We start from the raw sequence: 14,229 nt of genomic DNA, 5'->3' as shown, positions 1-14,229 counted from the left end.
ATGTAAAAATTAAAATTAATTAGAAAGTAACTTGTGATCGATTCTGAAAGCAATGAAGAACTGATTAAAAATATGTATGGAAATTGACGCCCAGAAAAGTTATCAATAGAAATTGAAAGCAGTGGTGGACAAGGTAGAGATAAAAATTTTTAAAAAACCCAAGTGGCTTTAGTATTTAAAATCTAAAATTGTAAATAATACTTGGATGATTTATTACTAATTAATTTAGAAGTCAATTCTGCGGTAACATAGTCGATAACATAGCGTTAACCAAAAACATTGAAAATGTCTATCTATTTGCTGTGCGATCAGGCGTATTTTACATATAAACAAGCAAGGAATAATCTTATGATAACAGATTTTTGCCGTAAATCGACGTTTTCTCAAAAACGCCTTAACCGATTTCAAAAATTTAAAAGCCATTTGATGTATCTCGATGAGGACTATCGTTTGTCTGTTTTGTACGACGATCGGCCGAACCGTTTCATTGTAATTTGCGAAAAAGTGTTAAACTTTTCGTCCACATTTAAGCTCTTACTACCGAATCGATTTTAAAAATCAAAAACTGTTCGAAAGATATTAGTTGGGAATGATAATCATTAGTTTTAGATGAAAATCTACCGAGACGTTTTCTTGTAATTAACTGTTGAAAAAAATTTAAGCCAATTTTTATGGAACTTTTTTTGACGATATCATGGTCTTATAGAACTTACTGAAATATTACGGCCTTACGACAAGTAGTTGAATTGTAAAAGTTCATCCAAATTTGAGAAAATGAGTGGATTATTTTAAGGTTAAAATTAAAATTAGACTATTTACTTAGTACTTGGTCTTAATGAACATACTAAACCATCAAAGTCCTACGGAAATTGGTTTAATTATAAAAATAACTGATTTTTGAAAATTTGCTTTTAGAAAATACTCCGAGAGTTAACGTGTTCGTTCGTTTTCAATTATGTGTAATAAATCCACTCGGAATACTTTTAATCACTCAAAAATTAATTTATTTTTTATTGATTAAGTCGATTATTTATACATATCGGAAAGTTCATGTAACTTGCCTCAAGACAAAATACCAATACCAACTAGTTACATACGGTTTTATGTGTAAAATACGCCTGAACGCGCGGCAAATAGATAAACATTTTCACAGCCATAACAACGCTATGTTATCGCAGAATTGATCTCTTAATATGGTACATAAAACTATTAACTTTTTTATATTACAGAATATATATATATATATATATATATATATATATTACTATTCAAAAAAACGTGTGGTCCACAACTGCTTCAAAAAGTGGGCGTCTACTAGTCAAAGATAAACAGATGCATTTTAATTGATAAATTTCAATGGTCAAGGTATTAAATTTCATAAAATTATCAATGAATTTAATAATAAAAATAGAACTCCAAAACTTAGAAAATTTATCAATTATATTTGTTGGAGAAATAATGATTATTAAAAGTTAAGACCACAAAAATAGAAATTTGGGACTTTCACCAAGAGATATAAAAATCATTATCAAAACAATTATTGTAATTTTCGCATAAACAATACAACACAACTCAAAATAAAATATAACACCATACACTCCTTTTAATCATTATAATATATATTAATATAATTCACTCATACATTGTATTCTATCCTAAGCATTCACAAAATATATAATTATATATATATATATATATATATATATATATATATATATATATATATGTTTGTATGTATGTATAAATAAATAAAAACATCTTGCACCTTATATCCTAAGAAAAAAATTGATCACAAAATTTGATGCTCCGAAAATATTCAGTCTAATAATTATATGTATAATTACATAAACTATTCCTTTAAGAAGGAAATGATATTTTCAATAAACCATTCCTCAGTAAATCTCAAGTGATCTCCATTTACATCCAAAAAGTACAATTTACCATCCTCGTCCATTTGTTTTAATCCCAACTTGTCCTAAAATAGAAGAAAGGTGTAAACATAGGTTGGTATTAGAATTGGTAAGATAAAATATATAATATATATAGAATTTTCATCTAGTTCCTATTACTATTTCTGTTACCTCTAAATAAATATTACTATTATGCAAGTCCTCAATCTCAACATCCTGACCGCTCTTATAGAACCCAAACCATTCTGAAGCAATCGGTTGCACCATCGTGTCGAAATTGAATTTAACCATCACAAATTTATTCAACGAGGACAATTTTGTTACATAGTCAACATTGTAGTCACGTTCATTGTTAATATCGGCTAAGAATATACTGCTGTTTTTATATTTGTCTTCATTTAGAGGATCGTGCCAGTAAGTTGCTTGGGTTAAAGACTTTTGGACCCACCTGGGGGAAAGGATAGATAAATATATATATATATATATTTATATATATATATATATATATATATATATATGTATTTATTATATACCTTATATAAGCAGTTTGAGTCAACAATTTTCTAAAATACTCGCAACTACTGTGATGAACTGCCGGACAATAGGGTGCCCCAAAGACACCTTGATGTTGAGCACCCAAAGTTATAAGATTGTACATTTGTGGTCCGTTACATCTCTGAGCTAAGGCTCGCCTAAAATACAAATAAATCACTATGAAAGTCAGAAGGACTCTTCTAACGATCAAATTTAAAATTAACGGAAAAAAGGACTCTACTGACAAGCAAAACTAAAATTAAAAATAAAATAAAGAGGGACTCTACTGACGAGCAACCAGAAAATTGGAAAAAAGAGTAATCATATTTAAAAGAAAGGGACTTTACTGACGATCCAATTAAAAATTAACGGAAAAAAAACTCTACTAACGATCAAAATTTAAATAAAATTAATAAGGGACTCTACTGATGAGCAAAACAAAAAAAAATTAAAATGAGACTCTACTGATGAGCAACACAAAAAATTGAAAGAAAAAAGAAGTATTTTCGAGTAAATTTAAATGTAAAGAAAAACTCTACTGAGGAGCAAATTAGAAGTTAATGTAAAAAGAGACTCTACTGACGATCAAAGCTAAAAATAAAATAAAAAAAGAACTCTACTGACGAGCAAAAGTAAAATTGAAAGAAAAAAGGGACTCTACTGACGATCAAAATTAACATTGAAAAAAAAAAGGGACTCTACTGATGATCAAAGTTAAAAATTAACGAAAAAAGGGACTCTACTGACGAGCAAAGCCAAAAATAAAATTTAAAAAAAAGCTTTACTGGCCATCAAATTAAAAAAGGACTCTATTAACGAGCAAACTAAATCTTAATGGGAGCGACAAAAGGGACTCTACTGACCCTTAAAACAAAAAAAAGATCCTATTGACGATATTAAGAGAAGTAGGAACTCTACTGGCAATCAAATTATAATTCAACGCAAAAAGGGACTCTACTGGCGATAAGAAAATTTAAAGGAATAAGGGACTCTACTGACAAGAAAACTAAAACATCAAAAATCGTAACTTCGAGGAAACAATACTTTTTGTCTCACATAACAAACTAAATAAGACATATCTTAAAATAATTACAAATTTTGTTTCTTTGATTGAAAAGAAATTTATAAAATCACTTTTTTTGATAAAATCGTTTTTAGTGAAAAGGTGTTAGACTATAATCAATCATACAGGTAAACTTTCAAAAATTTTCTAATTTGTTAACATTTCTAATATTTTGTTATATAATCCACTTATTTATTTTTATCATTTTCATTTTAATTATGTTGCGATACTTCTGTACATTATTTTTTCCACAATTTTATTCATTTTATATAAAAAATCCACCATTTTCTACTTTTCTAATATCAATCTTCTACAATTAATTATCTCAATATCTAAGTCATTTACTGTTTACTTACAAAAATTGTCCCCCCTGAGAAAAGCCTAAAGCGTTATAACCATCTTGTAGTCGTGGATCATTCTGTATAGCTTCACACGCCAATCTGACTTGCTTGTTCGGAGACATGAAAAAACCATTTTCAACATCTTCGAATTCATTATTTCCTATTCTTATCGAATGGATGTAAACACCGGGCAAGAGTTTCTCTTGGAGTCGTTTTGAAAAACCTCCTATGCTGAAGGGAAAACAACAACTATCCCCTAGGGGAAAAAGATAATATATATATATACATTAAAAACCATTATCACAACATATAGACAATCTTTTCAATTGCCGTCATCTAATCTCATATAATATAAATATATACCGTATCATACTAATAGACATTAAATAAAACTATTTGTAACATTCTTTTACAACAAAATATAAAATACACAAAGTTTTATAAATATTTTACAACATAACCTAAAAAAAATTTGATTTAATCATCTTACCCATTCCATGCCAAATGACAATAGGTTTTATTTCAGAATTAGATGTAATTAACACATTATTTGCCGCACAAGCTTTCACAATTATTAATAACACTAATAATGACTTCATTTTTGCACAAATAATATTTTTGCAGAAATGTTTTATTCACTGTCAATGGCGGATCGACGTGAACTTTGACATTTAACCTTTCGCGCAAAATTCAAATTCAAAAGATGATAAATGAAATACATAAATTGATAAACAACAATATATATATATATATATATATTATATATATATATATATATATATATATATATTTATATATCCCATTATAAAATTAAAAGTTTTATTCATCAACTTTAATAACACATTTTATTTGGAACATTATTTAGTATCTCATAACCGTTTCAACAATTATTGGTCAGTTATATATATAAATATATATGGAGTAACAATTATTGTATATTATATATTAACAATGTATTATTAAGTTACAGATTGTCAAGAACTTATTTGAATCTCTAATTTGATTAATTTAATTAATTAATTCGTAAGGCAAGAAGATAGAAATTATGAAGGAATCACATGATAGAAGAACACATTATTAATTTGAAAATAAATATAAATAAATTCTTATATGCTAATTATTATATACATATATATATATATATATATATATATATATATATATACATACATAAATCTTATAAATTATTGATTGTTACATTTCCATAGTATAACACAGATAAATTTATCATCAAAACTTTAATATTATCTTAACATTAAAATATATATCTTTTCATTTATTGCATAGACAATAACATTTTTATTAACAACAATCATTTGTATATATATATTTTAGAAAAGCTAATTTGCATATATATTATGGTGGTCCTTAATATGGACATTATCGAATTTCTTTGCTCCCAAGGGCTCAAACGCTTTTAAATTAATAAAATAAAAATCCTCTGAAAGTTTTAGCTCTTAATATTAACATTTAGATAGTCCGCAATGTTAATAATAAATATACAAAACTTTTAATTGAATTGCGGATTGTCTAAATGTTAATATTAAGAGCTAAAACTTTCAGAGAATTTTTTTTATTATTTTAGAAGCATTTGAGCCCTTGGGAGCAAGAAATTCAAAAATGTACATACTAAAGACGAACCTAATACATACATAAATGTATTTTTTTTATTAAAATTGCAGCATACCCATTAACCTAAATTTCATCCATGTGTCTTGTTAAAATTAAGTACTCGTTAAACTTTATTTTAGTATAAAATCAAGAAAAATAAATTAATTTACTTAAATTCTAAACTAAATCCTAACGATTTTTTTGTCATAAAAAATTTGTTTTAAATTTTAAATATCTACTTTTGTTCCCATCATGTGTATGTTTGTTTCGTGGAACAATTTTATTCATAAGGATAAAGGACACAAATTTATTATGTACAGTATATATATATATATATATATATATATATATATATACTAGCTAACCCGGCAAACGTTGTTTTGCCATAAAAAATATGCCTAAATTGATAAAAAATTAATAAAAGTGCCAAAAATCAAATATTTAATAGATTTGGACTCTGATTCTTTGACAAATAGTTAAAAACATGTTATAATTTTCGAAATTATTTGACATTTCATACTTCAAAAATTAATTCACTCGCATCATAGTATTTTGTTTATTTTAATTTTGTTTATGTCAATTTTTTTTAATTAAAGAATAAATTAAATTTTAGTCTAAATCAACGCAGTATCTTTATCTAAATATACAATTTTTTATATAAATATTTGATTTTTTTACATTTGCATTTAATTGAAAAATAGTGAATGTCAATTTCATACATCCAATATGCACTAAATTTATAAATGTCAAAATATTTCCTTTTTGGTCCAAAATTAATATAATATGATAATATTTATTTTGCAATAATGTTTTGTATCTATGATTTGCTTGGCAATATTGCCTATACCATAACTTGGAATAATTAATTTATTTGCTTCTTATTGAAGTAAGTCGTTAAACATTTTTTTGTGAAATGTCAAAATTTTGTTTATGATTAATTTTAAATTCAATATGTCGCTTTTTTATTGTGATCTCTGATTTATAATGTTTTGATGAAGTTTTGGTTTCCGAAATAATTTGGTAAACTAATCAATTAAATCTAAATCGTAATTTATATAATTATTTTCATAGACAAATGACATTTAATTTTTTTATATGTCAACATTTATTCAAATTTTTAAGCATTGATTTTTAATTAGATTTAAAACTATAAACAGTGATTTTGAATATAGCATTTCATCAAATTTGGATTTAAATGTTGGATATTTCTATATATGTACATGTTTTTGAATTGTATTTTTTGAAATGTCAAATTTTGTTTTCAAAAATTATATATCGAAATTTCCTTAAATTTTGACATTTGTCATTTTAGTGTTTTGTTTTTTTTTGGTCATTTTCTGTCAAAATTTTTAGAAATTTATAAAAATTATATATTTATATTTCAAATTTACTTTTCAAAATTTCCTATAACCTAAGTTGGATATATATGCACACGATAAGCCAATAAAATTTAAAATCGGTTCAGTAGTTTGGGCGTCCATCGCGAACCAACATCGTGACACGAGATTTATATATATATATATATATATATATAAATATATATATATATACATATATATATATATATATATATATATATATATATATATATATATATATATATATATATATATATATATATATACACATATTACTATTACCTTTACCTCATGAATAAAATTATTACCACGTTTTAGTATAAATATTAATAAAAAGACATCTCGGACTTCAACATCTTCCAAAGACTTGAACCGCTTACTTACATTTAACTGCAAAATTCATTCGTTTAGAACACAAGTTTGCATCGAATACTATAAATTTCATTCTGTCTCATGCTCTGATTTTTTAGTGAAACTATAATTACTTGGAATGTACGAGATTCAAAAATTCCTCTCGGGTCTTTGGATCGTCTCTGAAGACTCCCAACATTGTTGATGTTACTGTTTTGCTGTTGATTTTCTGAACTCCTCTCATCACCATGCACATGTGCCTAGATAAAAGATAATGGAATTATAACAGAGTCATATATATATATATATTATATATAATATATATTATATATATAATATATACGTGGTCTGTTCAAAAAGTACCCGGAATTACTAATAATTAAATTTCGCGGGTCTGGAGTGTCTGATTGTCAAAATTTTTTTTTATTGTGTTGGTATACATGCCCCTAAAGTATGATGAAATTTTCAGCTATATTCACTGTTTACTTTGTCTGTGGTAGTCGCTAAAGGTTCGACGTGTTTTTCTGAGCTCGGCGATTTTTACAATGGAAGAATTGAAAAGTCAAAGAATTTGTATTAAATTTTGCGTAAAAAATGAAATAAAGTGTTGCAAAGTGCAAAAATTCACCAGATATGGCTCCGTGTGACTTTTTCCTATTCCCAAAGTTGAAGGGACCCATGAAAGGACGGCGGTTTTCCTCGATTGAAGAAAATCGCTGAGAGTGCTCAAGGACATATCAAAAAGTGAATATCAAGGGTGCTTCGAAAATTGGAAAAAACGCTGGCATAAGTGTATTATATCTGGGGGGGACTACTTTGAAGGGGACCACATTAATGTAGACGAATAAATAAATATTTTATATTTATATACGAAAATTCCGGGTACTTTTTGAACAGACCACGTATATATATATATATATATATATATATATATATATACTAGATGACCCGACAGACATCCTGTACCCACGTCTACAATTCAAAAATTCCAAATTTTTTAATATCCTATCCTATACTTTTTAGTATCCTATTTGATGTCCTGGACTTGTGATTCATTTATGGTCTTAGCATAAATTTATAAGAAATTCAGATAAAAATAATACAGTATCTGCGTTAAGACTTGATTTTACCACACAACATAATTGCTTTAGTTATTTAGTCTATAATTTTTATAATCTCGTACGATATATTATTTGCTTTTTGGCAATTATAGTTTCTAAAGTACATTTTTCTTACTAATAATTTAATAAACATTATTGTTTATGTTCAAAACTTAGGTGAATTAATTTGTAAAATCTGGTACACATGTGCACTATTCAATCTAAGATCAACTAACTAAATATGGCAACTTTAAACTTGTTACGTTATTTATTAGACTGAATTATATAATTTCATCTGCCAAATAATATGGCAGTATGTTTTTAATAGCTCTTTTCATACTTATATAAGCTAATTGAAACAAATATATATATATGCAAACAATATTATATTATGATAGTATAATGATATTCCCAGAATAGGTGTATACAATTTGTATCTTTATGTAGAAATCAATGTATGTATTTAAGACAAATAAAGCAAATTTTCAAATTAATTAAAAAAAAAATCATCTGCCAAACTTCTAAATAATAAAATCAACCAGAATGCGACATGCATAAGTTTAAAAAAATAATGGTTTACGCAATTTTGGACTTGTTGAGTTATTTATTAAACTGAATTATATAATTGCATCTGCCAAACATATACTGTTAACTGTATTTTAAATTATTTTAATTTCTGGCACATCTCAGCTGCTTTTCAGCAATAATAATGTAGACATTACATTTTTCTTGTATATTATATTCTAATATTATCTAGTCTCATAACTTCAGCTAAATTCAAATTTCAAGTGAATGGACATTTCTATCAGATAACAGTTCAAATATTTTACAATGATAAGTTTTTTATTTTTTTGTATTTTTTGGCATTTATTATTTCCTTTGACAAACTCCAAAAAGATTTATCAAAATCCGAATAACCGTTTAAGAGGAGTATCAAATTATACACCCGCACTGACTATCATTTATAAAAAGAAAAAGATTACCTTGCTCGTGAATATCAATATAAAATAGAAAAAGAACTCTACTGGTAAGCAAACTAAAAGTCAACATGAAAATAAAAGCTGGAAGGACAATTTAAATCTGGATACAAAAATAAAAATAGGACTCTACTAGCACAAAAAAGGAACTCTACTGACCAGCAAATTGTATTTCGAATTGAGCAAAGAAGAACTCTACTGACGAGCAAATTCAATCTCGAACTGGGAACAAAAAAAGAACTCTACTGACGAGCAAACCAAGCCCTAAATTGATTCTACAAAATTACTATTGTTTTATCGTTAATTAAATCTTAAAAATTTCCTTTGACAAACTCCAAAAAGAATTATCAAAAACCAAATAACCGTTTAGGAGGAGTATCTCGACTTACATCCGTACAGAAGAATTTTATTTATGATGTATGAAAGGATACTCCTTCTAAACGATTTTTCGGATTTTGATAAATCATTTTGAAATTAGTTAAGGAAAATTTTTAGGATTTAAACGATTATAAAAATATAGTAATATTGTAGAAATAAATGGTAAAATTTACAAAAAAAACACTTATCATTGTTTGACATTGAAAACATTTAAACTGTCATCTGCTGGAAATTTCAATTCACTTGAAATTTGAATTTAGCTGAAATTATGAGTCTAAAATATAATATACAAGAAAAATGTAATGTCTACATTATTATTACCAAAAAGCAGCTGAGATGTGCCAAAAATTAAAATAATATAAGATACAGTCAACAGGAGAAGTTTGGCAGATGAAATTATATATTTCAGTTTTATAATAACTCAACAAGTCCAAAATTGCGTATACCTATTTTTTTTAAACTTATGCATGTCGCATTCTGGTTGACTTTACTATATCTTATATATAAAAATGGAGCTCTCGATAAAATGATCCGGTAAAACTCGAAAACGGCTGAATCGATTTGGCCAATCTTAGTCTTGAAAAATTCGTGCTAATCAATAGCTAATCAATAGGTTGTTGGAAAGGTGAGATTATTTCAAAATCGGGTGGAAAGTTTACATTTTTAATTTGTACATTTTTTTGTAGAAGCGTAATTTAAATAAAACAATGGACGGTGGCTAGTGCGTGAAGTATTAAACGTTTTTGACAGATGATATTCAATTACGTTTAATAGGATGTTTTACGTGAATATTATTTAATTATGATTGAATTGTAGTAAGTAGGTTTGTTTGTAGTTTTATTTATATATAGAAACGTTAGTAAACGGGCCGCAAGTGTTATTAGAAACTAAATATCAACTTTTTTGAAATGTTAATATAAAAATACACTTTTTGGCATATTTTTCTCAAACACGATGCTCTGATAGATCTCATTTGTATAATTATATACTCATTAGTATTTATAAAACATTTTCTAGGTTATATTATTTTTTATTTAAGTTATTTAAATTCAAAACCTAAATTTGGTATCGATCAAGGGGACATTTTGCCGAAACTTTTCAAAAAGCAGGTTAAAGAAGAAATACCTAATTCATTTTCTATCTCTCCTCGCAGAAATTTGAAAATTTTGTATAAGTTCAGTGGTATTATTTACAATTAAACACAAAATCCTGAATCAAAAAAGAATCTGAAAAACTTGAAACGTAATCAATAAGTCGAAAGACCAAAAATGACTTGGATTGGATTATACCATGTTTTCTATAGAAAGTGTATAAAACTTCCAGTTAGATTGTATTGACAAAATATGGACAAACTAATGGGGTTTATTTGTTTTTATAATACCTCAATGTATATAACATTCAAACAACATATCCTTATACACTAAAAGTATTAATATTTTGATTTTCTAGAAATTGTTAAGAATATACCTTACTTAGCAAAACAATGTTTGCCGGGTCAGCTAGTATATATATATATATATATATATATATATATATATATATATATACACCTAAGTCTGTTTTTACACGGCAGATTGGTTCCATAAGAAGCCGTGTAAAAAAAAAACGTGTAAAAAAAGACATTGATCTTATACAAAAATGGGTGATTTGTTCCTAATCTCTAAAACCCATTAAAATTAGTGAAAAACAAAAATTTTCAGGGTATTCCCCTAAATGAGTGCTATTCACATTTGCTTTGACCAGTAAAAATTGTTTGTACGCGCTAAAGGGGAATTCACTTAAATCTTTAAGCTAGTGTTCGCAAACTATCGATACTATCGATGGTTTCAGACTTTTTTCTTTCATAAATACTTTTTTGTGATATGAACATACTTCGCAAAAATTAAATTTGACAAAAAAAAATTAAGTACATAAAATTTCAAATCGTGCTAAATGGAATAAAATCGCGTAAAAAATTAAAAATCTTCAATTTTCAAACCGTGTTATATCAAAACCGTGTACAAAAAGACCGTGTAAAAACAGACTTAGGTGTATATATATATATATATATATATATAAGTATGAATATATTATTTTTTTCTACTCACACTCCTTCGACTACGACCGCCACTCCTGCAGGCTGCACCGCCTGCGTGACGGCCAGCGCGATCTGCTTGGTGAGCCTCTCCTGCACCTGCAGCCGCCTCGAGAAGATCTCAACGATCCTGAAGAGGGTGTTAACACTATATGTACATCATAAAATGCAAATGACTAAGGATACTATATAGACAATACGACAATAACAAGCAACTCAACATAAGGACACCATGGTGGTTGTGGTGGTTGTTAGAATCCATAAATCCTTATTAGCAATTGTGCTGTGGTGCTGGTGAGGTAAGGTATTGAAAACATCAACTGAATACACCCCTGGGACGATGCAAATTTATAGAAAATCACCCCAATTTTTTTATGATAATAAGACATACATTTGAATAATAATTTAGTAAAAAATTTAGGAATTTTAAATTTTTTAGAGAATTTGGTCAAAATTCAAAAAACAATATTTAAATTGGACAGCATTAATAAAATTAGAAGAATTTTAAACAATTGGTAAGAAGTTTAAAAACTTCTACAAATTTAGAGTTCTACTAGCATTTGAAGAATTTGGTCAAAATTTAAAGTTTTGGACCAAATTTGCAGAATTTTGGACAATATTTTAATATCCTTAGAAGAATTTTCAAGAATTGGTAAAAAGTGTGAATTTTAAAGAACTGATATAATATATAAAAAATTTGAACAAAATTTATAACCTTCGAGGCTAAATTTGAAGATTTAAAACAAAACTCAAGAATTTTGGAAAACATTTAAAACAACAAGTTGAACAACCCTTAATGAAAATAATTTTTTTTTAAAGTAACATTTAACCATTTTCATAAACTCAAAAAAATCTTAACTAAAATCATGTTAAATAAAATTAAAACTGAAAGAAAATTGATCCCAAAATTTATAAAAATAGGGGTGGTCAACCATTGATAAAAATAAATAGTTTTTTGAAGTAAAGAGAATTCTAATCATAGAAAAGTAAAATAAATAAAATTGATCAAAAAAATTACAAAAAATATTAGGGATGATGGATAAGCCCTAATAAAAATAAATAATGGATAAGCCCTAATAAAAATAAATAGTATTTTGAAGTAAGAGAAGTACGTATTTTGTCAATTGTTGACCCCAAAATTGAAAAAATGTGTTAGGATTGAACAACCCTTAATAAAAATAAATTCTTTTTTAAAGTAACATTTATCCATTTTCATATACTCAAAAAAATCTTAACAAGAATTATGTTAAATAAATTAAAAATAAAACTGAAACTAAAAGAAAAAGAAGTAAAAAGAGTTTCATGTATTTTTCAATTGCGAATTATAGACAATGAAGAATTTTCAAAAATTGGAGAGAAGTTTAAAATTTAAAAAACTGAAATAAAATATAAAAAATTTGGGCAAAATTTATAGTTTTCGAGGCCAAATTTGAAGAATTTAAACAAAACTTGAGAATTTTGGACAACATTTAGAAAAGCTTAATGGAGTTTTCAAGATCTGGGAAAAAATTAAAAAAATCCAGGGAAACTATATAAAATTTGAACAATTCTGATGAAAATAAAAATGCGGACAAAATTTAAAAAACTTGGACAAAATTTAAAGATTTTAGACAAAATTAAAATATTAGACAAAATTTATATAATCAACTCTAATTTAAATAATAATTTGAGAAAAAAAACTTTGACATTTAATAATTTAATTAATAAAATTAAATTAAACTCAAAATTTTGAACTAAATTTGAAGAATTAAGATAAAATTTAGAAATTGTGAACAAACTTTAGAGAATGAAGATAACAATTTAAAAACGTGGACAAAATTAAAAAAAAATTACAAAATATTAAGCATTTAAAGCAAATGAAATTAAGAACGTCTGGACAAACATTTAGAGACTTTGACAAAAATATTTTTTTTGAATAAAAGTATTTTGAATAAAAGTAATTAAAAGACAAAATAAGAAGATATGTTTGACAAACGTTAAAAAATTCATAGAGAAATTTAGAGATATCAAAACATTTTACGAAATTTAAAGAATTCAGGAAAAATCTGTATAGGTTTGAACAAAATTAAAGGATTTGAGCAAACTTTCTTTAAACTATTTACTTACTTACGAAATATTATATAATCATATGCTGACAAAAATTATTATTAAACATAAATCATCATTTTCAAATTATGATTCTTTTTACAGTCATGTAGACAAAATTGTGTTTAAATTGCTCGTCGGAACAAGAAGTGACACAAAAAGCAAATTGCAAAAAGTGCAAAAAGTGTGCAAAATTCGCAAAAACTAATCCAAGCAATAGTGCATGTGTTGTAATTCCTTGAAGCCTAAAATAATCTGCAAAGCAACTCAATAATCTTAACAATAGCCACATGTGCTTCTTGTTCACCAAAAATTGCAACATTATTTTTTTTTTATTTTTTAATTATCTTACCGTGCCAATTTGCTAAGTCCCAGAATTTTCTTGGCAGGGACAGGTACCTATAGAGACTTTTCCGTAAAAGGGGCACCAAGTGGTGCTCACACATC

At 26.3% G+C, this 14,229-nt stretch overlaps 2 protein-coding genes across 2 annotated transcripts; both read right to left on the bottom strand.

Moving 5' to 3' along the window:
- Nucleotides 1-1,848: 1,848 nt before the first annotated feature.
- Nucleotides 1,849-4,447, bottom strand: LOC113386477 (palmitoyl-protein thioesterase 1-like). The gene is made up of 5 exons (XM_026624257.1): nt 4,339-4,447; nt 3,864-4,104; nt 2,444-2,602; nt 2,082-2,358; nt 1,849-1,975 (listed from the first exon to the last, which is right to left on the bottom strand). The coding sequence occupies exons 1-5, from the start codon at nt 4,445-4,447 to the stop codon at nt 1,850-1,852; spliced, it is 912 nt and encodes a 303-aa protein (XP_026480042.1). The 3' UTR covers nt 1,849.
- A 2,724-nt stretch (nt 4,448-7,171) lies between these two features.
- Nucleotides 7,172-14,228, bottom strand: LOC113386752 (GTP cyclohydrolase 1-like). Its single transcript, XM_026624509.1, is given in 5 exon segments — nt 7,172-7,428; nt 11,711-11,827; nt 14,135-14,166; nt 14,168-14,206; nt 14,208-14,228. Coding segments are annotated over 5 exon segments (339 nt in total). The 3' UTR covers nt 7,172-7,298.
- Between the last annotated feature and the right edge of the window lies 1 nt (nt 14,229).

Source organism: Ctenocephalides felis, unplaced genomic scaffold (assembly GCF_003426905.1).
Source record: "Ctenocephalides felis isolate EL2017-DRISC unplaced genomic scaffold, ASM342690v1 CF-g0.4_SCAFFOLD_03571, whole genome shotgun sequence".
Lineage (NCBI taxonomy): Eukaryota > Metazoa > Arthropoda > Insecta > Siphonaptera > Pulicidae > Ctenocephalides > Ctenocephalides felis.
The sequence above is the reverse complement of the archived record's forward strand: the minus strand, read 5'-3'. Positions and strand labels throughout refer to the sequence as shown.

What these genes read in the sequence shown, in the direction of transcription:
- LOC113386477 (XM_026624257.1), bottom strand. Translation starts at nt 4,447, where the DNA reads ATGAAGTCATTATTAGTGTTATTAATAATTGTGAAAGCTTGTGCGGCA. An exon ending in TCTCAGGGGGGACAATTTTT is followed by an intron (nt 2,603 to 3,863) that starts GTAAGTAAACAG and finishes TTTGTATTTTAG; the next exon opens with GCGAGCCTTAGCTCAGAGAT. An exon ending in ACTCAAACTGCTTATATAAG is followed by an intron (nt 2,359 to 2,443) that starts GTATATAATAAA and finishes CCTTTCCCCCAG; the next exon opens with GTGGGTCCAAAAGTCTTTAA.